General features: G+C 39.0%; 1 protein-coding gene across 5 annotated transcripts in view; it reads right to left on the bottom strand.

The window, feature by feature from the left end:
- Positions 1-322: 322 nt before the first annotated feature.
- Cdc14 (cell division cycle protein 14) overlaps positions 323-26,482 on the bottom strand; it is a 237,123-nt gene continuing 210,963 nt past the window's right edge. For 3 of the 5 annotated variants that reach the window (XM_073970683.1, XM_073970682.1, XM_073970684.1), the window contains 2 exons: positions 17,678-18,109; positions 323-2,449 (listed from right to left, as the gene is read on the bottom strand). In XM_073970683.1, coding sequence (XP_073826784.1) covers positions 655-2,449; positions 17,678-18,109 — 2,227 coding nt within the window. In that variant the 3' untranslated portion in view covers positions 323-654. The remainder of the gene's footprint in view (positions 2,450-17,677; positions 18,110-26,482) is intronic. The other 2 variants (XM_073970686.1, XM_073970685.1) reach the window with 1 other exon arrangement.

The following is a 26,482-nucleotide window of genomic DNA, read 5'->3' on the forward strand; positions in this document are numbered from 1 at the left end:
AATCGAAATCGCAAATATAGCTAACCTGAAAACAAAAAAAAAAAAAAAAAACAAAAAATAATAAAATGTTTTAATGCTTAATTTTTAAAGTTACATAAAAATGTTATATAAATTTTTCACCATGCTGAGAAAATAAAACTAAAAGTGTATATATAAATATAAATCATCTTTAAAACATAATAATTAAAAAAGTCATAAGGAGATCCGCTTAGGCGTAGTTTAAAGCTTATTGAAAGGTCGGTGTTTTGAACAATATAAAACACGTCTAAATTGGTAGTAGTTATTATATATAGTTAAAAATCTATTATAACGATTGTATATATTTTTAATTTTTTTTTTTTCATAGAAAATACCAAAATCCAGAGTAAAACAGTTTTAAATGGTCTCCAAAGGGCCGTTAACTTAGATTTTCCTTGTAAAGCGACTTTTTAGAAACATTTAACGATCATTGATGATATATATTTTAATACTAAGGATAAGGAAGATGCATGGAGTATAGGGGAAACAAGGACAATTAATTAAAAAATAACTAAAAAATTGAAATGAAATTTACATACGTTTTTTAATTTAATTTTAATGTTCAAATGATAAGTCTCTTCGTCGTCGACGTTTCCCATAAATATAATACCTACGAATAGGTAAATACCCCAAATTCTAGTAACTTATTTTCTTGCGCAGCTTAAGTGACAAACGTGACTGTTGTTGTTGTTGCTGCTGATGTTCACGTTCATGACCACCGCTGATGCTGCTGCTACTGTTGTTAGGCAATACCGAAGAGCTATATTTACCACGTGCTGGCACATACATACCTTGACTAGTGGGTGTGGGTATACCCGATGTTGATGCTGATGTCGATGTCGAGGAAGCTGTAGAGGATTCCACTAAATGTCCCGATGTGGTGTGACGTAAATAACGTGAACGAAAACTGCCACCCCCTGTAATGGTTGTGGAACTGCTGGACGTTGTTGATGCCGAAGAGGTAGCAGCTGTTGCATGGGCTGAGCTGTTATTGGACGTTGTTTGATTGTTGTTGCTGGTCTTCCTTAACAATTTATTGTTGTACTCATCACATTTATCCTTTTCGATACGAGTACTACTTAAGGAACGTTTGTTGCGTTTAATATTACTGCCGCCAGCGCCGCCACCACCACAAGGTGATGTGGATGAGCCGGTAATAGCACCACCACCATAAGGACTGCTGCTGCCGCTGCATGAGGGTATATGCGTAGAAGAGGAGCCGCCGCCGCCACCGGTACCCAATGATGACCTTTGTGAATTTCGACTAAGACGATTTGTATCTAAATTATGATGAATTGTGGGTGTGGGACACGAGGGGGATGGAGATGTTGTTGTTATATAGGTAGGTGGTGTATTACAGGTGGGGATGGGGGAGGAAATGCAGGAGGACGAGGGTCGGTTGGAGGAAATGTTATTGGGATCATTAATGTGGTGGTGATGGATGATGGTAGAAAAATTAGATGTAGAGAAATTTGTGTTTAGTTGTGTGTTTAGCATAAAATTATTATCAATGGGGACATTACTGTTGTTGTTGTTATTATTATTGTTATTGTTCGAATGGCTTGTGATATTGGTGTTGTTGTTGCTGTTGTTGTTATTACTTTTATTGTTATTGGTTGTGGACTTAAGGGTTTCTGCATCTGAGGAGGAATTTGAATGATTGGCCGAAACTGAGGTAGCTGTACATGAGGAGGAGGATGATATTGGCTGAGATTTTCTATGGTTGGTGGTGTTGTTGGCAATTTGGCCAAGGCGTTCTTCTAATTTACTACAACTACTACTACTGTGATTGCTGTTGTTGTTGTTAATGTTCATGTTGCTGCGGGCCTCTTCTAAGGTGCCAACTGGATTCGAATTGAAATCCAAATTAGCTGATGATGAGCGTGTTGTTAAACCAGCACCACCTGCAATGCCACTGCCGCCTCCCATGCCACCTAAAACCTGGGGCAAAGCTGAAACATCACGATAATAACGAGCCGTAGTTATGGTACAGGGTGGTGGTTGACCACCTCCCTCATTGTGGCGTTGATGGTAACGTAAACGTGAGCGGCCTCTCAAGGTCATGTGGTGGGTACCACCACCAGTTGCAGTGCCACCACTATTGTGTATCAAACTTGATAAACGGTTTGAACTTCTTGATGGCGGTATTGTGGCACAAGAACCAACTAGACCTGTACCTGCCACAGGATTTAAATCTAATAAAGCTGCAGTGGTCCGCACAATGGGTATTTTACTTTCGCCACCACCACCACCACTACTAGCGTTATTGGACGTTGCTGAACTGATGAGGGTATTTTGATAGGTTTTGGTTTGTTTGCTGAGACTAGTTGTTGTAGAATTAATTGTATTGTTGTTGTTATTATTATTGGCGGCAGTGACATTGTGGGTGATTTGTTGTTGTTCGGCTTTGCGTAAATGCATTAGACCCATTCTAAACCCCAGAAATTGTCCATCCACATGTGTATTGTCCAAGGGATTAGTAAAACAGACCATCAAATTTGCATTTGTTGTTGTTGTTGTTTTTGGGAAAATCCATACCATTGACAGATAGAGTGTCATTCATTCACCATACAAAAAGAATTAAGAAAATTACAAGAGAGAGAGAAAAGAGAGACAAGAAAATAATAATTGATGTGATTTATTTCCATTATCATTCAAAAATGTTTATTAAACTTCAGCAATAGCTTTACACTGTAGCACGAATACATGTAGGGAGGAGGAAGCTTTGGATGTTGACATTAAGAAAAGTACAGAAATATTTTGCGGAAAAAGCACAGTGTGACATATACCATATGTTTACGAATTAGGAATAATATTAAGCGTAGATTTTCTAAAAAAAACGTTTTATTATTATTAAAAGTTATAAAGGCAACGACTTACTAATGTTTATAGCCTCATTGCCAGGGATAACGATACTTCCCCTTGCCAGGGATAACAATACTGACGCTATGTTGCGGGAGTTTAAAACCACAATTTCCTTCACTGAATATCCTGAAAATGTTGAGTGAAGGAAATTCTGACCGACAATATCTTATCGAAGTAGTGATCTCCTTCAGATCAGAGATCCTGTAATGTCGTGTTAGGTGAACGTGTAACTATTGGTGTTTCAAGGTTTGAAGTTGTGATACCGACTGTATTAGAACAGAACCTGGTTGATACACAGACGCCCAACGTATTAAAGATAAAATCCTTGCCATAATGGACCTCTATACCCCCAACACATAAGGCATAAGGATTAGGCCAAATTCATAAAACAAAAATATATCTAAGATGGCAGCGACATCCTCGACCTAAAAAATTGTAGCGTTTTTCAAGCCGAGATCTTTGCAACCAAAAAAGCTGAATTGATTAAAAACAGTCGGCTTTGCTCACAGTTATATACCCTCAGCCAATGTGAAGTGAAGCTTTCACCTCCCGACAGATCGAATGTATTTAAGATCTCTTCAGAATTTTGTGGCCCTTTTTGGACATTTAAACTTGCCGAGAAAAATGTGGATTAGGAATTAACTGCACTAAGACACAAATGTTGAACTTTTGTAGGGCAGGTACCGATATGTGCCATTTTAGAAGTTAAACTAAATTTTGATAAAATATTAGGAGTTCCAAAGTTTGGACCAAATTGGTTAAATATTGGGGAGAAGTACCGAAAGTTGTGGACCGGTATTGCCCATGAAACTAAGTTTGGATATAATAAGACGAAGACCAAATGTTGGACCAAATCGGTTGAACAGTTCAAGAGTTATCGTACTCTCCGACCGCCACATATGGTAACATAGGGGTTTTTTTTACAGCTTTCGGGCTGTTCTCCCAAGAAATATGGACTTGCCCCTAAAAAAACTTTTACCGTCGTAATGGAGGTAGCGAATGCAAATCGCTTCAACAAAAATCAAAGTTATTCGAGATCAGGTCTTAAAGAGAACTTATCCGAAATTTTGTGTGAGAGGTACCAGAAGGAGTAGACAAATATAGTCCATATTCGAACCTGATCTATATCTGGTAGATATATTAGGATGTGCAAAGTATAGATTACATCGGTCACTCCCTTCAAGAGTTATCGTACGCAAAATTTTTCCGAACATTTTTGAAGTTTTGTGGGGGAGGTACCTGAAGGAGTGGACCGATATAGCCCATCTTCGAATTTAAACTATGTTTTGATAAAATATTACGAAGGCCAAATTTTGGACCAAATCGACAGATGTGTTCCAGAACCATCTTGCGCTTTAAGCTCTACCGTGTGTGTCATAGGATTTTTTTGCAACTTTCAAGCTATTTTCTCAGGATGTATGGACTTGCCCCTGATGGAACTTGTACCGTCGTATGGGGGGAAGTGAATACAAGTTGTTGCAACAAAAATCAAAGCGATTCGAGAGCAGGGGGGTTACTCTGTATCGCGATGCGTAAGAAAAATTGTACCGAATCCAGTAATTGGTACTCTCTAATGCGTTTTCGCATCTCCTTTCGCATCTAGTTTTCGCAAATCTGGTATCACCGCACTCTGTAATACGAAAGCGTATGTCAAACTCGTGCGATAAGCGCAAATATCTTGCGTTAACAAAATATCAAACGCAAAGGAAACGAATCATGTAAGTTAGCATAATTAAATGATTGTATTTATATCAGAATTGTTTATTCTTTTAGGGGAATGTTGCTAAAATGTTGACGTATAATAATTTAATAAATTATTATTAAAAAATCAAATTACAATTAGTAATTATTTGCGGCATTGGAAAGTACTCTTCGTCGAGTCTCATATTTCATAGGTTTTAGTAATAATGGTGATGAAAGTAAAAATGTTAAGACCCATATCTCGGCAAGTATAGACTAAGCTCTGGAAAATTAAATATCGTTATAATCAGGGTACCAAGGGCTAGCTATGGTAAAAATTTCAGACCCATCCGAGAGTTGCTTCTAAACGACACTTGTTCCAAATTCTTTATTTGTCACCCAAAGTAGTAGTCAATGCTTATTTTTCACTGTACTTTTTATAAATCGTAAAAACACTTTGTATAGTTAAATGGAATATTGTTTTGAGGACCAATAGCAAGAGATTTGCACCAGAAATCGTAAAGCTTTTACATAATTTGTTGCTACAAACGAACAATTTGCAATACATTAGTTGTCTAAATGTACATAACCGCATCTTTATTGAGACGAAAATTTTTTTTCTCCGTTCCGCCACCGAATCCATAAATATTTGTTTGTTATAAACGAATAGCAAGTTTTAAAAACGCACGTACCGAACAAAAATTTTTTTAAAATGTTTTTATTTACAATTTTTTGACATTTCTTTTTCTCATTCTTCGTTATTGTTTACATTGTGCAGCCAGCGTTGCCATATTTTCAGTTTATTTTGCGAAAGCGTTTGCGTTTGTGATACAGAGTACCAAATTGTACTCTTAACGCATTTAACTTTCGCATCGCATTTGCTTTCGCATCGCAATACAGAGTAACCCCCCAGGTCGTAGAGTGAACTTATCCGAAATTTTGTGTGGGAGGTACCCGAAGAAGTGGGCCGATTGAGTCCATATTGGAACCTTATCTAAGTCTGGTAAAAATTGCACGATGTGCAAAGTAGGGACCAAATCGGTTACTTCCTTCAAGAGTTATCATGCCCACAAATTTTCCGAACATTTTGGAACTTTTGTGGGAGAGGTACTGGAAGGAGTGCACCGATATAATCCATCTTTGAACTTAAACTAAATTTGGACAAAATATTACGAAAGCCAACATTTGAACCGAATAGGTTCATCCGTTCGAGAGTTATCGTGCGCACCAGCCAGATGGACGGACATTGCTAAATTAACTCCAAATTGTCTGAAACACATTTCGTCCAAACATACTTGGGGTCTAAAACCATTATTTCGATGAGGCACATTTTGCCCGTATGAAAGTGTATATGGCGAATAACAAAAATGTTTTGCAATCGATGAATCCGAGTTTCACTCTATCAGAATTCGCGAACTGTTAATATATGCTATAAAGTATGACTACAATTCTTTAAAATGAAGTGTTTTAGGAGGGATCCCATAATGTCGACCATTAAAATTAATTTTCGTGGAAGCTGTGTTGGCATCAATGTAGAAAAATGAGTAAAAATGGGTTGAAGCCAACAAGTTTTTTTATGTTCCCATACGATTTTTGGCTTAACCTTACATTTTATAGACATATCCCCAAAGAAAGAATCACAGAATACTCCATGGGCAACAAGATTGTAGTGTATGATTTTTCGATATATCCACTGCATCCACCTAAAATTGATGCTGACATTTTGAAGCCGGAATTTCGGGGTTTTTTGAATTTTTTTAATAATCCGGACGCGCAAGAAGATAATATTCCAAACTCTTAACACGATTATAGAACTCGTGATTTCACGTCGTTTGATGCATATCTCATGAGTGTGCTCCTTACAGCATCCTAGTAATTGGAGACGAAAGGCCAAAATTTGATGCGTGAATTTTCTTACAAAACCTATTTTTTGCGTGTAAAATTTACAACTGTCATTCCATTTCCTTTGAAACCCGCGTGAATTTAGTTTTTTTTACGCGACGGTTCTAATGAAGCCTTCCGCGATAGAGTCCATCTACTAAAACCGCGGATATCGATACCTTGAAAATCGGAAAATCAGCGAAAATATATTTTGACAAATCCGCGTACTAAACCGCGATTTTCTTTAAAATTTTTTACATAAATGGAATCCTTTACTTGCGATTATAATATTTGCGAAAACGCGTGTCATAAAAGAAAAGAGATACGCGAGTAATATGGGTCTTTCACAAAAAATTGAATATGGAGGCACATCCGCGGTTTTTGAAGAATCTAATTAAAATTGTTATATTTTGACGTATTTTTGATAGGCGCTGATGAAACCGGATGCGCATCAAAATCGTATGCACATTGCGCGACTTTTACCAACTTTAAGGTTTTTTGCAGTGTATGATGCAACTGGCGGCACACAATGGCCCCTGAGTGAAACATCGAAATATGCATAAATTTTGAAAGAGATTGATTCGCTGTATCCAAAAACGAATGCGCATCAAACGACTTTAACTAATTCGCGAATAACGGGCTTTTTAATTTTAATATTAATTGAATGATTGTAATTTCAATATTACTCTTAATTTCCTACACATATAAGTTATCACAGTAATCAGTTAAACTCTCACGATTGTAAACCATATTTTTTGATGAAGTTTTAACAGTATACATTCATTATTCTATCGGATTTTAGCAAAATAGTTGGAGAACTCCCAAATATTTTTTTCGAATTTTTAGAATCAAACCAAAAAAAATATTTGCAACAATATTTTCCAACAATAAGTTTTTCTCTTTTGTTGTTGCTATAATATGCAATTTATGTACCCAATCTCCATAAATTTGGTATCATATTTTTCTACGCATTGTCTAGATACCGCATATATTTTTTAATTTATTTTTTGAGGGTTTGTACGGATTCTGGGAAAGGATAATTTGGATTTACTTCAAAATTTTTTTTATTATTTGTTGATTTTCCGCGAAAATAATAATAAATTTAATAACTTTTTAAACATCCACGAATAGATATGGAATGCTGTTAACGATTTATGCATACATTTTCTCATAACAACAAAAAAGATATTTTTAAATATTTTTTCTTTATATGAGAATAAAAACCGCTATAAACTTTGCGCGCATTGGCCAATTTCGTGAACGCGAATAGATTTGAAACCGGATTTTTTTCCTTTACCTCTATACCAAAAATCGTAGAAGTGCTCGCATAAAAATTTTTTAATTTTTTTCAAATGGAATTGTAAAGGAATTTTGTTATTCGCCATATACCCTTTCTAGCCTAAAGGCTGAGGGTATAATCATGCCAGAAGAGCATGTTGGGACAATTCAGAGCGCTGACGGATTCAGCCCTGGCACATCATTTTCCATACAAATTTTGAACTTCTGTGGGGTAGGTTACCCGAAGGAGTGGACCGATATGGTACATCTTCGAACTTAAGCTAAGTTTGGGCAAACTATTACGAAGGCCAAATTTAGGACCGAATCGATTGATCCGTTCGAGAGTTATCGTGCGCTACAGACTGTACAAGGCGTCATTTTCTGGGGAAGCATTAACTTGCCCCTGAAAAAACTTGTACCATCCTAATACAGGCAGCGAATACAAGTTGGAACAAAAAAAAATCCAAATAATTCGCGAGGAGGTCTTAAACTGTACTTTTCCGAAATTTATTTTCAGGTACCCGAAGGAGTGGACCAATAAAGCCCATATTCAAACCAGATCTATATGTGGTAGAAATATTACGATGTGCAAAGTATGAACTAAATCGGTTACTGCCTTCGAGAGTTATCGTCCCATTTTACATAAAAATTTTGAACTTATGTGTGGGAGGTACCCGAAGGAGTGGACCGATATGGTCCATCTTCGAACTTAAACTAAGTTAGGACAAAATATTACGATACCCAACATTTGGTTCGAACCAGTTGATCCGTTGGAGGGTTATCGTGAGCAACAGCCAGACATACGGACGGACGGACATGGCTAAAACGATTCCAAATTGTCCGCAACGAATTTCGTCCAAACACACTTAGGTCTAAAACTTTTATTTCGATGAGGCACATTTTTGGTCGTATCAAAGTGTATATACCCTCGTTAGCATAAATGCTGAGGGTATAAAAAAGGAACATGGAAGAGCGGACAAAAAATGTCTGCTAATGCAAGAATATATAATAATTGTTCCACAAACATCGCAAAAGGGACAATGTACACTTCCCTCATATCAAAGAGTGCACCCCGATTCATATTAGCTCAATGATATGGGACCTACACTGACACCACTTGAAAAGAAGTTTTACATGGCTGAAATACTCAGGAAATGTCGCCATCATTACACTTAGGGGTATTTTACCACCGTTGAAAATTTGATGTTGCCCGGCCTGAGTATTGAGTATTGAACTTGGGCGTCCATTAGTAAAAGTGGAGGCTCAGATCACAAGTAATACATTCGTTACATAAAACCACTGTTAATCCACCCATAGTAACCTCTAAAGGCATTGTCACAGATGTCTGGGAAATAAGCAGATGCAGAACGACTGTCTGATTTGCAAGTCGATAAAAACACGTTGTAAATCAAAGGGAAGCAACTCTCAAAGATCAGGCCGAAGCTCAACCATATCAGGAAATGTATTCTATGTTGTGTGGTGCCTTCGTGGCGCTATAAGGACGTACCAACTAGCTCGAGGCTAAAATATGAAACAAAACATTAACACAAAACAAGTAAAAAAGTATCAGTCGGCTTTGCCGACAGAGATATACCCTCAGCCTGTTCAAGAGATATCGTGCATAGCATTTTAGTGAATTTTTTTTAAATAATATTTAAATAATATTACCTATCTTCGAACTTAAACTAAGTTTGGACAAAATATGACAAAGGCCAAAATTTGGACCAAATCGTTTGATCAGTTCGTGCTCTCCAGCCACCAAATATGGTGCCATAGGAGTTTTTTTTTACATCTTTTGGGCTGTTTTCTCAAGAAGTATGTATTTGCCCATGAAAAACTTTTACAGTTGTGATGGAGGCAACGAATGCAAGTTGCTTCAATAAAAATCGAAGTGATTCGAGAGCCGGTCTTAAAGTGAACTTATCCGAAGTTTTGTGCGAGAGGTACCCGAAGAAGTGTACAAATATAGTCCATATTCTAACCAGATCTATATCTGGAAGATATATAAGAACGTGTAAAGTATGGACCAAATCGGTCACTCCCTTCAAGAGTGTTCGTGCGCACAATGCTTCCGAACATTTTTGAACTTTTAGGGGGGGGGGGGGGGGGGGGGGGGGGGTGTACCTGAAGGAGAGGACCGATATGGCTTATCTTCGAACTTAAACTAAGCATGTACAAACTATTACAAATTCCAAATTTTGGACCGAATCGGCAGATCCGTTCGAGGGTTATCTTGCGCTCCAACCACTGCACACGGTGTCATAGGTGTGTTTTCAGGCTAATTTCTCAGAAAGTATGGACTTGCCCCTGATGAAACTTATACCGTCGTATGGGGGGCAGTGAATACAAGTTGCTACAGCAAAAATTAAAGCGATTCGAGAGCAGGTCCTAAACTGAACTTTTCCGAAATTTTGTGTGAGAGGTACTCGAAGGAGTGGACCGATTGAGTCGATATTGGAACCTCATCTAAGTCTGGTAGAAATTTCACCATGTGCAAAGTATGGACCAAATCGGTTACTTCCTTCAAGAGTCATCGGGCGCACAAAGTTTCCGAACTTTTGTGGGGGAGGTACCGGAACGAGTGAACCGATATAACCCATCTTCGAACTTAAACTAAGTTTGGACAAAATATTACGAAAGCCAAATTTTGGACCGAATCGGTTCATCCGTTCGAGAGTTATCGTGCGCTGAAACACATTTCGTCCAAACATACTTGAGGTCTAAAACCATTATTTCGATGAGGCACATTTTGCCCGTATGAAAGTGTATATACCCTTGTTAGCATAAATGCTGAGGGTATAATAAAACGATTAGTATCAGTACACCAGAAACAACGCGGAGCAGGACGCAGAACAGTAATCACTCGATATGCTAGAAATGAATATCACTGTGGGTATGATTAAGGGTCTCTATGTACTGCATGGTTACGTCTTTAACTTCAAGATGGGATGACAGTGGTGTTGACTACTGCCGACTTTTGGAGATGTAGAAGAAACAGAGACAATCCAGCAACAACTTTGTAAGGGTATTTTGATTCCAACAAAAAGGCACCGACTACTTATCAAACACATCATTAATCATTCCAATAATCGGAATGGATGAATAATCCAGGATGAACACAAAGAACCAATTTGTTACCCCTTTCTTTTAGGATTGTTAAAAAAAAACATGAAACATGGTCGATTATTTATCAATCTGATATCCTCTTTGCCTTGATATAACACAGAAAATAGGTATACTTTTACCGGTGTGATCATAAGTAACGGTGGAAAACTGACATCTATTTTCAGCATTTTTCCGCAAAATATTTCTTCAAGTTTTTTTTGGGAGAATAATAAACAGTGAACACCCACTCACATACAAATTAACAAAAATAATAGACAAAAAACATAAATTATGTACAAGGGACAAAGAGAAGCAAACAAATAAATGGAAAAAAGGGAAATTACAAATTATACAAACAAACAAACAACTCAACCATTAAAGAAGTAAATAATACAACAGGTTTTTTGGGGTGGATATTTTTTACATTGGATTGTTTAATTTTATTGATCATGCATAAAATATTATTAAAAAAATATATAATTTGTAAAAAGTCAGTTTTATTAAAAAGAGGAGATAGAAAACATAAGAGGATAAAAACAGAATTTAGAATAACTACATAAAAAATTAGATAAAAACAAAATCGGAGAGAGTTATGGCTATTTAAAAAAAATTTACTTATATATTTTTTAAAACTATACAAAAAGTTGTAAATTATATAATTTTTTTACAATAATTTTTATATAAAACATATTTATAATTTTGTGCATAATAATTTGTTTTTTTTTTTTAGTTGTACGTTATTTTATAGTTGTACGTAATAAACAAAAGACAATAATTTATTTGTACAATTTAGCTGCTTGTGTTTGAAGGAGGCTTGAGGTTTTTTTTTACTTAAACTTTGGGAAGAAGTTCGGAGGTTGTGGTGAGGGAAGTAGTATTGGTAGTGGTAGATGTATTAGGAGGCATTTTTCTACAAATACCAGATCGTCGTGGAAATTTTATAAATTGCATTAGACTTCGTATAAAGCTTAAGGGGAAAGGGGAAAATTTATTTTGTAAAATATTAACAAAAAATATACGTGGTTATTTTGAAAAAAATATTATTTTTTTAAATTATACAACAACGTTTTTGTTAATTTCAACTCAAGCATAGAAATTTTATATAAATTAGTCTACATAATTAATTATATTAAATTCAAACAATGTTAACTACCAATAATCAATAATAAAATAAAAATCAATAAAAAATTATATCAAAGCACAATGGTTTGGGAAATTATCAAATTAATGGACTATACATTTTCAATAATTTTTGGTTTAAGAATTTTTCACACACGACTTAGTTTTTTTATTTATTTATTTTATTTATTTTTTTGAGAACCATTAATATTTTCCAATGACCGCCATGACTTTAATGGCCGGTTTCTCTGAGACGATTTGAATTCAAATTCACCAAACTCCTGTTGTTGTAGAAAATGTATGTTTGATAGAAAACAAAAATGAATGTAATATTTTTCAAAAAACTGAAGTTTGGTAGTATTTTGGAAGAAATTGTAGATTGCATGTCTTTGAGGCTATTTTCAGGCGAAAGTCTTGGTAAAAATATGGTGATTTCATTCAAGCGATACCATGACAGCTTTCCTTGACAAAGAGGGACTTTTGAGAATGTAAAGCATGAATCTATAGATAAAGGAAAATTCAATATTCTGGTGGAATGGATTGACGAGACGTAAAAACAGGATCATACATTTGAAATAGGAGATAGTTCAGTGAGGAGGCTGGGCTTCTCCTTACGGGACACACCAAAAATAAATTAAATCTTTGTGAGTTTTGACCAATCGAAGACTAAAATGATGTCAAATGTTGATGATGTTGCAGTAATTGTCTGCTGCTGACAGATTGGGCCCACGGTAAGAGACAAGGGTGACAAACTTCCCGATTTTCCATTACCACTTTTGAATTGAGTTGCAATGGAATTTCTCTCGAAGCCTTGGTACGATTCATGGACCATTGTATGAATTGGAATAGGAACACAAAGGAGTGGGCAAAGAAAGGACTCATGGCCATCTACTCCTGCATGAATGAGTTTCCAAAAACTCTAAATCACGTTTTTAATTTTGGGGCAGACCATTAGAAGATGTACTTTTTAAAAATGTTTTGGAGGACTAATAGAAGATGTTTGACGTGCATTTATAAAGATTTTTAGGATGACAATTTAAAGACTTGAGGCGTGGATTTTCAAGATTTTTGTTGGAAGTCCACTGAAAGGCATTGTATTGGATTTTAAGAATTTTTAGGAAGACATGGTGTTTGGATTTTTAAAAATTTTAGGAAGGCATGAGTCGTGAATTTTTACGAATTTTTTGTGAGAGCCTTGAGTAGTGGAATTTGAAGACTTTAAGAAGACCATTGAATGAGATGAGTCGTGGATTTTGAAGAATTTCATAGGAAGACCACTGAAAGATTGAGGAGTGGATTTTCAAGAATTTTTGGAAGTCCACTGAAAGATATTGAAATGGATTTTAAGAATTTTTAGGGAGACTATGGAATGACATGATGCGTGGATTTTTATAATTTTTAGGAAGGCATGAGGCATGGATTTTCCAAAAATTTTTGTGAGAGACTTGAGGAGTGGATTTTGAAGACTTTTTAAGAAGACTATTGAAAGAGATGAGTCGTGGATTTTGAAGAATTTCTTAGGAAGACTCCTGGAAGAGATGAGTCGTGGATTTTGAAGAATTATTTAGGAAGACCATCAAACGATTTTTTAGAAGACCATTGAATGAGTCGTGGATTTTAAAGAATTTCTTAGGAAGACCCCTGAAAGAGATGAGGCGTGGATTTTGTAGATTTAGGAAGTCCATCAAACGGTTTTTAAGAAGACCATTGAAAGACGTCCATGGGCATTGAATCTCCTTTACAGCTTTACGGTGATTTTCTCAGCCAGTATGGACTTACACTCGATAAATATTGTACTGTCGTAATAGATCTGTTGTATAAATGTGTATAACGATCCTAGATATGCCCCTAAACAGAACAGTCTTGCAAATTTCTACATTTTTGGGAGGTAACGAAGGGATTTGAACCGTTATAGTCCATGAAATATTACGATGCTCAAAGATTGGACCAATATCAATAACTCCTTTCCATAGTTATCGTGTTCATCAGACACTTTAGTTGGTCACCATAGATTTTTTATACCATTATGTCTGAAAGCATGGACTTGCCTACGTAAAACATTATATCTCCGCAATCAGGACAACACAAGTAGTAATTTCGATACAAATTTGCAAACATTTCTCGAATGGTCCTTAAACTGCACTTAAGGCAAAATGTTGAACATTTGTGAAGGAGGTATCCTATATGTTTTGTCTATGCGGGCAGGGTTATTTAGAGCTTTTGACCCATTATATCAGGAAGTAAGGACTTGCACCCGAATAAAATTCTAACACCGTAATATGGATAGAAAGGGCAATCTTTTACAAAAAATTTCATGCCGATCCGACAAGAGTCCCTAAACTGCACTTGTGTCAAAAATTTTTAAAATTTGTGTGGGAGGCATTCTATGGAGAGGACCGATATAGTCCATATATAAAGATGATCTATGTCTGGAGGAAATATTATATCGTGCGCACCATTTTAGCGAAAAAATGTGTATGGGGAGGTACGCGAAGGAGATAACCGATATGGCCCATCTTCTTGATCTCAATCCCACGGCAGCGGGTTCTTTAGTACCGGATTGACCCGAAACCATAGTGTTTCGGCCAGCGGCTGCCAACCCAGCATTAAACCTCCTTTCTTCTAAAGACTTTAGAAAGGCTACAAGATTTGGAAATCAGATCATATATAAATCATGACCTTGTAAGTAACTCTCAACATGCTTACGTAAAAGGAAAATCAACAGACACCGCGCTACACGAGGTTGTGGGCTGTATAGAGAAGAATATGGATGATTGAATTTTCACCTTAGCTGCCTTCTTACGACATAGAAGGCGCGTTTAATAATGTGAAACTTGAATCAAGTCACTCTGCTATAGAAACACTAGGTGTCCCCTCAATTCTAATAACTTGGATAGATAGAATGCTTGATAGTAGGCTAATCAATTCAAGCTTAGGATAGAGTTCTATAAAGAAGTCGGTCACCAGAGGAACGCCACAGGGAGGAGTTTTATCTCCCCTTTTGGTACTGTACGGGATACTTATGGAGTTTGATAAGCTAAAAACCAAGGTGATCGCGTATGCGGATGACGTAGTCATTCTAATTAGCGGAAAATTGTTATCTACGCTGTCTGAACTTATGCGTGGTGCTTTAGTGAAGCTCTCACGTTGGGCCCACCATAATGGACTTGATGTGAATCCGGCGAAGACAGAGCTGGTACTTTTCACCAGGAAGAGAAAGATTGCTGCTTTCGTTCCACCAAGTCTAGATGGTGTGCAACTAAGCCTCTTCAAAGAAGCAAAGTATCTTGGTGTGGTCCTCGACCATAAGCTTTGTTGGAAGAGGAAGATGGCACGGGCGCTGGTGTGTACTCTGATGAACTGAGGTCGTTGCAATATTGAAGAGGTCGTTGCGATATTGAAGGCCTTAGAGGCACTAGTGGGAAGAACGGACTTAGCAAACAGGGCAGCCACTATTTACGTAGACAGCCAGGCAGCGCTAAAAGCATTAGGGTCTTTCACTATTAAGTCTAGGATCGTTCGAGATTGTAGGTCTATATCTTGGAAACGGAATCCCTGTCTCACTTCTCCTCTTCCGACCCCACAGTCTTGCTAATATACTGCAGAGGCCTTAAATGGCTATGGGGCGGGTTAACCTAAATATATTAGTTAATCTACCTTCTAAACATTATCTGTTTCCTCTCCTTCACTCTCTTATCATCTCTCTACTCTCCCCTGTCTCCTTACCTTCCATCTACTTCCTATCCATAACTAATCTCCATCTCCATAGCATTGCTTCTTTCCATCACCAGCACTCATCATCACCACAACCGGATTCTAACTATCTTACACTAATTCTTCAACTACAACCAATAAACACACATCAAGTTTTCTACACTTTCAACACCCAGGATGATCACAATGGACCACAAGGTCTCCGAGTGGAGTGGCTGCCACCTATAGCAGCTGCGCATCCTATAACCTAACCTAGGTTTAAATGCTGCTACAACAACAACATCTCCTTGATCTAAGTTTGGACAAAATATTACAACTAAATCGGTTAATCCTTTTGAGAGTTATTGTGCACTTAAGCCAGAAAGACAGACTGAGGGATATGGCTAAATCGATTCCAAATTGTCAGAAATGAATTTTGTCCAAACATACTTCGAGTCTAAAAGCATTATTTCTATGAGGCACATTTTTGTCGTATGAAAGTGTATAAACTCTTGTTAGCCTAAAAGCTGGGGGTATAAAAAGATCAAAAACTAAACTCCTGCAAAAACTTCATTGGCAAGAGTTGGGAACTCAGACCACAAGTCGGTTATACCCTGGTTGTATGTATCCGTGGTTCTGTAAATCTTAACCTATGGTGGACTTGTCTGGTGCCAAGCACATGGGAATAAGGCTGCCTCAATACTGATCACCGAAACAATCGAAAACACCCCTCAGGCTGCTTTGAAGGCGATCCTGGTCCAATTTTAAGCTGCGAAGACGGAACTTTGCTAGTATCACATTGTGGATATCCTAAAGGGATAGATCCCACAATTACCCTGTTTAAATTTGAACCCATCATGGCTTGGCAAAAACACCTAACTAATCTCTTTCCTTCTTACTCTCTTTCTGTTACAATATAAATCATCGAGGAACAACACAAATTTCTACATCTTTACCCTCAATTTAACAATCAATAACCAAGGAGTCATCCCACTATTATATTCAGATCTATCCAAGACAAACACAATGGTCCAAAGGTCTTCGAGTAAAGTAGCCACTATTTTACACTAAAATAAAGGTTCGTCAGCACCAAACAAATGAGTTCTCCTTGAAGTAATTCTAAATTTGTGAGAATCCTATAAAATACCAAATACTCCCGTATATAGGGATTGTAACATGACAATTTTAATACAAAACTCTGCTTCTCATCTAAAAAAATGTTAACTCAAATCAATCATTTTATGTTTGATTTGTCCATTAATAATAATAGCCAAAACAGTATAATTTCCCAAAACCACTGTACCAAAATTTACAAAAAAAGTATTAATTAAAGTTTTTAAAATTCAATTAAAAATAAATAAAGAAAAAAACACACACACACATACAAACGCAAGAATTGGCAACATGAACAAAAACACTTTGAACAACATTCTACGCGCAAGTAAGCCAAAATAAAGAGAATTGCCAAAACAGTTTGCAAAACAAAACATTAATATTTACGAAAAATGATAAACAAAAAATATATAATTGAATTGAAAAAGAAGAAGAAGAAGCTAACATACTTTTTTTCGAAAACGCTCAGCTATTTGGGAGTTGTTGATAGGTAAACACGTTTTACGTTAAAAAGAAAACTTTTCTTGCACACGGTAGACTGGAAGACATTGAACGTTTAAAGCTTTGGCGGGTAACAATTGTTCTAGTGGAGGAGGTGGTGGAGGAACTATTGATATTTTTGGAGGTTGTATTTCGAGGGGATCTAAAATAATTTGTATTTTTTTTTTTGTGTTTCCACATGGAAAAAAGAGGGGAAAAAGAAGCAAACACACAAGGATAATTGTAATAAGAAAAGAGCAAAAAAAAAAAGGAAGAACAAGGAAGAAATAAACAAATTCTTGTTTTGTAAAGATTTTTTCTCTTTTTTTTAAAGATTTCTTATACTCGTCATTCGATTTTCTTTTTTCAATAACAACAAAGGCAAAGGATTCTAAGGGGAGTTGCATATTTTTGGGTAGTAGGGTGGGGTTTCTGTTAAACTTACCGTTTACTATAAATGGCTAAACTGCGTGCCCTGGTTGTTATTGTGGAATTGTTAATACCTGACGCCGTTGTGGTTGTTGTGGCGGCGGTGGTACCGCTACCCACTCCTGTTGATGCTGCAGCACCACCATTGTTGCTGCTGTTATTAATAATGTTATTATTGTTATTATTATTGTTGTTGCAGTGATTGTTATTATTATTAATGCTGTTGTTATTGTTATTATTATTTAATAAATTATTTGTTGTTGCTGCCGCACATTCATTTCCTGTTGTTGACGTTGTTTTACCCATGGCCGATGAAGAGTTTCCCAGAAATTGCCCGCCTGCTGTTGCTGTTGTTGCATTGGTAGTTGGTAGCATATTAACAATGTTATTGTTATTACGAAACGGCTGTGAACGGGCACGTGTGTGACGTAAAGGATTCTCGGTTTCACTGTAAATGAAAGGAATAATAAAAAAATTAAATTAAAAAACGTAAAATGCGTTTTTATAAGTTCCAGTTTGAAATAGTTGTAGGTTATATTCAGCCAACAAATAACAAAATGTAAAAATACCTAAAACGGTTGGAATCCCAAGCTTAACATTCTAAATGCCTCAAACAAGTTATCGAAAAGTGGTTCTAGTTGGTAAGCAGTTACAAGGAGGTTGGCTGGTCACTCAGAATGCTTTGCAAATTTTCCAATATATTCGCCCCGCAAGTTACTTTCTAACCAATACTAAATGCGAAAACAACTCGTTTTTGGTCAAATGTTAATCTCATTCGAAAGGTTCTTTGTTGTTGTTGTAGCAACGCATATATGTTCGTTCGTGTATTATTTCAGTTATCAAGTTCCTCTGTATCCAGACTCAAGAATTCTGCAACCTGGACTGGTTGCGTCCATAAAGAATGAGGAGACAGGTGAGTGGGGTTAGCTGGGCAGTTGAATAAATGCAGAGTATCGTGTGGTCCCAATCCACATGCTGGGCATATGTTGGGTATCGTGGCGTCAATTCTGGCCCAATACGAATTGAGGCGGCTGCATCGTCCGCATCTTAACTGAGCTAAAACCACTCGCGTTTGCCTTGGCAGCTGTCGTTCTTCTGCTGCGATGGATGGGGGATGGTTTCCAAGTACGGCATTCACACTGTATCTTCGTACTGCTTGCGCAACCATGTTGGTGTGAATGCGATTCAAGCCTGCCTGATAGGCTCGTTGTTCTAGCGGTTCTCTTTTATACCTTTGGACCTCTCTCTCTAGATCATGAAGGTCTCTCCTGACGTGCCTGGGTGGGGGGCGCCTTTCCATTAAATCGTGACAGGGATGCTCACTGCGGTAACACCAAGTGTGCTGACGCACCGGTAAAACCTTCGCCTCCTCATGAAGATGGTCCACTGGTGTCATGAGGAGGCACCCTGTTGCAGTCCTCAGGGCGGCATTTTAGCAGGTTTGAATCTTCTTCCACTGCGATGCGCTAACCTTTGCGGACCACGCTGGCGCCGCATAGCTTAAGACAGACCGGCCTATTGCATTGTAGGTGGTCAACAAGGTTTCTTTATCAGCACCCCAAGTGCTGCCGGCCAGCGACTTGAGAACCTTGTTCCTACTTCTGATCTTATTGCAAATAGCTGTGGCATGCGCGGGCGACTTGAACATGCTATCGAACGTTACACCCAGTATTTTAGGGTAGTTGGTGGTCGGAATCAATGCACCATCATCTACCAATATGTTCAGTGGGAGCCTCATCTCAGCCGTCCATGTGGTGAACAGCGTGGCTGTGGATTTAGCGGCGGATATTTTCATATTCCACAGATGGAAGAACTGCACTAGGTCAGCTATGTAGACATTTAACCTATCACATATGTCATCGACGATAGGACCCGACGCCAAGATCGTACAATCATCCGCATACATCACGATCTCTATGCCGTCTGGAGGGTGTGGAATTTCAGAAAGGCAGAGGTTAAACAGTTCCGGAGATATCACCCCTCCTTGGGGAACGCCCTGTTTCACTCTACGGGTTTTGGACTTCTTGTTTCTGAATTCTACAAACGACTGACGTCCACACATATAGTTGATTACCCAACGTTTCAAACATGGCTGGAGATTAGTTTTCTCTATATCCTCGAACAGCTTGGCATGGTTGACGGTATCGAAGGCCTTCGATAGGTCAAGAGCCACCATGACTGTTCGGTCGCACGGCCTTTTCTGGTTCAGTCCTCTACTGATATGTGTGGATATGGCGTCTAATGCTGTTGTAGTACTATGCATTTTCCGAAATCCATGTTGATGTTGGGCAACTGGAAAACACCTTCTCATCGTGGGGAGGAGTAGCGCCTCTAGGATCTTTGCTACTGGCGACAGGAGTGAAATCGGCCTGCACGATTCACCTCTGCTGGCATCCTGTTGTTGTTGTTGTTGTAGCAGCTAGAAACCTACGTATATGCATAGGGTTTTTGCTGGTTTGGCAGCCGCTGGCCGAAACACAATGGTTTCGGGTCAATCCGGTACGAAAGAACCCGCTGCCGTGGGATTGTCTGGCATCCTTGCCAGGCTTCAGTAGCGGGACCACCCTGCCAACTTTCCAGGCATCCGGTACAACATGGGTGGCTAACGATACCAATCACCGCTTCAGTCAATTGCCCACCCCCTCAGATCCTCGGGTAGCTGAGAGAACTTTCCGAGACATCATCACTAAAGCAGCCGCTCGCTACATACCTGCCGGTCGAATACCCGAAATAAGACCAAATTTCCCAGCAGAGGCGACGGGACTAGCAAATGAACGTGATGAGCTTCGTCGTACGAACCCCGAAGACCCAAGAGTTAGAGAACTTACTCTTGAAGTCAACAGGTTAGTGGGCGAACATAAGCGGAAAAAGTGGCTAGACCATCTGAAGCAGTGCAACATTGGTGCAGGAATAAGTAAATTGTGGGCAACGGTTAAATCACTCTCGAGTCCGGAAAAGAAGGATGGCAGAACGGCTGTTACTTTCAACGGCGTGACAGTAACTGACCCAAAGAGGTGCGCGTGTTATTTTAACCGGCAGTTCATAGAGCACCCCGAGAGTGATAGGGCGAAGAGAAGTGTGCTACGCCGTATAAGAAGAACTCTTCCAGCCAAGGAGGTACCACCACAATTTACGATGAGCGATGTTGCAGATGCCATCCGAAACGCTAAATCATCCAAAGCGTTGGGCCCGCACCGAATATCGATGGTAATGCTTAAGCAGCTGGATGAACGACAGGTTCGTAGAATGTGTTGTTGAATTGTCAGCGGAGCAATGAAGACCAACATTACTAGAGATGATAATGATTATATAGAAATTCAGGTAAGATATATTCATCATCGCAGCCATAAAGCTCAAGGCGATGGGTGAGTAGATCAGACGGGATATTTCAAACAAGTGTAGTGGCCTTGTATGAAACATTAATACCAAGGAACTCTACTGACTACTGGAAACATATATTATAATATGCTATGTCAGAACTCTTCGTTAGCCTACTACTTATAATCCCTCAAGAATTATCGTTTTATCTTTGTTAGCTGTTGCTTTAGCTTATTTTTGAATGGACATTTCTTCAGTCAAATCGAATGAGAATTATTTTCGTAGAGCACTTCGACCTTCTAACTCGCTTCCTTCAATGTCCTTTTCGTCCTTCATTTTAAGAGCCGCTATAAAAGTACCACAGGATGATGTTTTTCAGCTTCGAAATGTTCTGCAAAAGTGTCGCTCAGAAAATTGTAGGTATGGCTCTCATTGACAACTAATCGATTTTGTCGCCTTTTCATAGCCATTTTTGACATTCGACATAAGAGGGGTTATATCGCTCAACTCCTTCCGGTACCTCCCCCACAAAAGTTCGAAAATGTTCTGAAAATTTGTGCGCACAATAACTCTTGAAGGGAGTAACCGATTTGGTCCATACTTTGCACATCGTGAAATTTTTACCAGACTTAGATGAGGTTCCAATATGGACTCAATCGGCCCACTCCTTCGAGTACCTCCCACACAAAATTTCGGATAAGTTCAGTTTAGGACCTGCTCTCGAATCACTTCTTTTTATTTTATTTTTGTTTTAGCAACTTGTATTCACTGCCCCCCATACTACGGTACAAGTTTCATCAGGGGCAAGTCCATACTTCCTGAGAAAATGGCCGGAAAGGTGCAAAAAGCCGCTATGACACTTTGTGTAGTGGTTGGAGCGCAAGATAACTCTCGAACGGATCTGTCGATTCGGTCCAATATTTGGCCTTCGTAATATTTTATCAAAACATAATTTAAATTCGAAGATGGGCTATATCGGTCCACTCCTTCAGGTACCTCCCCCACAAAATTTCAAAAATGTTCGGAACAATTTTGCTCACGATAACTCTTGAAGGGAGTGACCGATGTAATCCATACTTTGCAAATCCTAATATATCTACCATATATAGATCAGGTTCGAATATGGACTATATTTGTCTACTGCTTCTGGTACCTCTCACACAAAATTTCGGATAAGTTCACTTTAAGACCTGCTCTCGAATCACTTTGATTTTTGTTGAAGCGATTTGCATTCGCTACCTCCATTACGACGGTAAATGTTTTTTCAGGGGCAAGTCCATAGTTCTTGGGGAAACAGCCCGAAAGGTGTAAAAAAACCCCTATGTCACCATATTGACGCCTCCAAATAATAGTATGCTAAGTCGACTTAGCATGTTTTCAAGTTCTTTACATTTTTTATTTAACGTCCTTTAACTTAAATTCTGTCAAATTTTGGTAATTATCGGACAATCCGAACAGAAATTTCCAAACTTTTAGAGCTTGTCCTGCAAAACTCGCTTTTCAGAATTAGCAAACTATTATTTGGAGGTGTCGAACGTCCTTTAACTTAAATTCTGTCTAATTTTGGTAATGATCGGTCAATCCGAACAGAAGTTATGAACAAATATTGACTTAGCATAGTACTGAAGTTCAAAAAAATTTCCAAACTTTGAGAGCTTCTCCTGCAAAACTCACTTTTTAGACTTAGCATACTATTATTTGGAGGTGTCGATATGTGGTGGTCGGAGAGCACGATAACTCTCGAAATGTTCAACCGATTTGGTCCAACATTTGGTCTTCGTCATATTATATCCAAACTTAGTTTCATGGGCAATACCGGTCCACAACTTTCGGTACTTCTCCCCAATATTTCAAAAATGTCACTAAAATGCTAGGACGATATCACTTGAATGGGGCAAAAACTTGCCCATACTTCTTGACATAACAGCCCGAAAGGTGTAAAAAAAAACTCTCGAACTTATCAACCGATTTGGTCCAAAATGTGGCCTTCATCATATTTTGTCCAATCTCAGTTTCAGTTCGAAGATGACCAATGCCGGTCCACAACATCCGATACTTCCCCCAATATTTAAAAAATGTCACTAAAATGGTATGCACGATATCTCTTGAACGGGGCTACCAATTTGATCCAAACTTTGGATCTCCTACTATTTTGTCCAAATTTAGTTTAACTTCTAAAATGCCCCATATTGGTCCTCTGCTTTGGGTACGTCCCCCACAAAAGTTCAACATTTGTGTCTAAGTGCAGTTTAGGGCCAGTTCGAAGATCCTTTGGAAATTTATACCGATGCTGTTCGTTGTGGTCCTGTTTACAGCGATGTTTTGTTTTACGTGGACAAGTACATGCTTCCCGACTAGTGGGCGCGGTATCTATAGAAAAGATATGACTCCCAAAATAAGATCCACTTCCATAATGGAATATGTCGGTATATTCCTTTAAGTACCTCCTCCGCAACACTTTTAAACTTTAATCATAATCTACATATTTGCCGGCAAGTTCAAATATCCAAAAAGGGCGACAAAATTCTGAAAATACCCTAAATACAGTCGATCTGTCCGTAGATGAAAGTTTCAATTCACATGGCTGAGGGTATATCTCTGTCGGCAAAGCCGACTGATACTTTTTCAATGTTGTTCTTCTTAAGCTTGCTCTAGGTCTATCTCCAGTTTTAGAAATGTGGCTACTTCGATGGGCTGTAACCGCAAAGCTACTGGAGTTAGTTGAGTAGGTTTGGCAGGGCAATTGAAAAGGTGCCTGTGCCACGTGCTGGGCAGATGTTTTACACAGTGTCACCGATCCTTGCCCTATAGGAATTTAGACCTATATATAGGACGGCTGCACCATCTCTACCAAAACTACTCTGGTTTGTTGTTGTTGTATTCATTATTCTGCTCAATCTGGATCTGGGTATATTTCCAGTTTTAGGAATGTGGCTGCTTCGATGGGCTGTAACCTCAAAGCTACTAGAGTTAGTTGAGTATGTTTGGCAGGACAGTTGAGAAAGAGCAGTGTGTTGTACGGGCCCATGTCGCATGCTGTTTTGCACGTTGCGATCGATCTTTGTCCTATAAAAATTTAGGCGATTGCAATATCCCGAGCGTAGTTGAGCCAAAACTACTCTGGTTTGTCGTGGAAGCTGACGCTGCTCAGCTGCGATAGATGGGGGATGTACTCCGAAGACTTTATTCACACTATATTTGCTTATGGCCTTAGCAACAGCGTCAGTGTGAATGTTTTTTAAACCTGCTTGATATGCTTGTTGATCTAGGGGTTCTCTCCTGTATCGTTGGACCTCTTCCTCTAGAACGTGAAGATCCTTGTTGATGTGCCTGGGTGTGTCGGGCCTACCCACAAGATGGTGATTGAGATGGCTCACACGGTAACACCCGTGCACTGCAACGAAAGCATCTCAATGTGTTGCTTTACTGGAAGAATCTTTGCCTCCTCATGTAGATGGTCCACTGAAGATTTGAGGAGGCACCCTGTTGCTGGTCTCAGGGCGGCATTCTGACAAGTTTGAATCTTTCCCCATTGCGTATCACATAATCCCGGGACCAAACTGGATCCGTATATTTTACCACAGTCCTGCCTATCGCCCTATCTATATAGTCAACAAGGTTTCTTTATCTGCACCCCAAGTGCTGCCGGCAAGGGACTTGAGGACCTTGTTCCTACTTTTCAGTTTGTCGCAGATAGCTGGGGCGTGCGCGCACGACGTGAAAGTAGTGTCGAATGTGACCCCTAAAATTTTGGGGCAGTTTGTGGTCGGAATTCTGATACCGTCGACCACGACATTCAGTTCTCTTCCGAATTGCGCTGTCCATGTGGTGAACAGAGTGGCTGTTGATTTTGTGGTGGATATCTGCATATTCCTCGCATGGGAAAAAGGAGGTAAGATCGGTCAAATAGGAGTTCAGTCTTTCACAAATGTCATCAGGAAATGTACCTTACGCCAGGATCGTACAATCATCCGCATACGTTGCGATCTCGATGCCGTCTGGAAGGGACGGAATACAGGAGATGTTAAACAATTCCGTAGATATCAATCACCCCACCTTGGGGAGCACCCTGTTTCCCTCTACGGGATTTTGACTTCTTGTTCCTGAATTCCACACACGACTGGCGTCGCGTCCACATATATAATTGATTATCCAACGTTTCAAACTTGGCCGAAGGGTTGTCTGCTCAATGTCCTCAAACAGTGTGGAGGGTCTGACAGTATCAAAGGCTTTCGATAATTCAAGTGCCACTATGACTGTTCTATCACACGGCTTATGCTGGTTGAGTCCTCGACAAATATGTGTGTAGATGGCGTGCAGCGCTGTTGTCGTGTTGTGCTGCTTCCGGAATCCATGCTGATGATCGGCCACTAGATAGCTCTTTCTGACGCTGGGGAGGACTAAGTCTCAAAGGACTTTGGCACAGGCGACAAAAGCAAAACCGGCCCGAATGATTCACTTTTGCTGGCATCATTACCTGTCTTCAGTAGCGGGACCACCCTGCCAATTTTCCAGACTTCGGGTCCAATGAAGGTGGCTAGCAACATTGATGGCATTCGCAACATCATCTATTGTAAATTGTGGTAGTTACTCCTATACAGGAGTAGATCTAATGCGACATAGTAGTTTTCTCTTCGTCCTGTCACTCCCGTGATGCTCGACGAACTGTCGATTGAAATAACTTAATGTCGTCAAATTGACTAAGGTCCTATCTTCCTTCTTTCTGGAGTTTAAGAGTGGCTTAACCTTTGTCCACAATTCACTTATTCCGGCTCTAATATTGCAACTGTTCAGATGATTTAGCCACTTGTTCCGCTTATGCCCACCGACCAACCCGTTAACTTCCAGCGTCAGCTCCCTTACTTTGTGGTAACTGAGGTTGTCACGACGAAGATCATCACGCTCATTTGCTAATCGTGCTGCCTCTACTGTGAAATTCGATCCCACTTCTAGTATTCAACCGACAGGTTGTGCAGGTGATTATTGAAATTGGGTCAATTAGTTTTCCCATGATTGATTACCAAGTGACGTAATTTGTCAGACCTGGTGACACGATGGTTATATCTGGCGAACTGTGACACTCTCCGCCAATTCTGGTAGGAACGTCCTACTAAATGCCATAACTCATAATGATCGTTAAAGTCCTCTGAGACCAGTACAGCTTTGTGTCGGCGGTATGTTAAGCTATTCTACCCCTACACTTGACTGATAACCCCATTCCAATTGGCCTGTATTGAACAGGCATGTGCAATAGGGAAGTAAATTGTCCAACTCCACTTCTGATGCGATCATTCTTCAGTACGCACAACGCTGAGCTTGGTTTACTGCACCAATGCTACCATGATATTTTTCCGACTCATAAAATCCACTACATTTCCATCTTACCTCGTAGTCCATTGCAATTAAATTGCAAAAATGATGCATTTTTAGGGATTGGAACAGCAACGGCTGGTGTTAAATTGGGAGGACTGTGAAGGGAGTCTCTGACGGCGACAACGACTCC

Source organism: Musca autumnalis, unplaced genomic scaffold (genome assembly GCF_047663935.1).
Source record: "Musca autumnalis isolate F117 unplaced genomic scaffold, ASM4766393v1 scaffold_2, whole genome shotgun sequence".
Lineage (NCBI taxonomy): Eukaryota > Metazoa > Arthropoda > Insecta > Diptera > Muscidae > Musca > Musca autumnalis.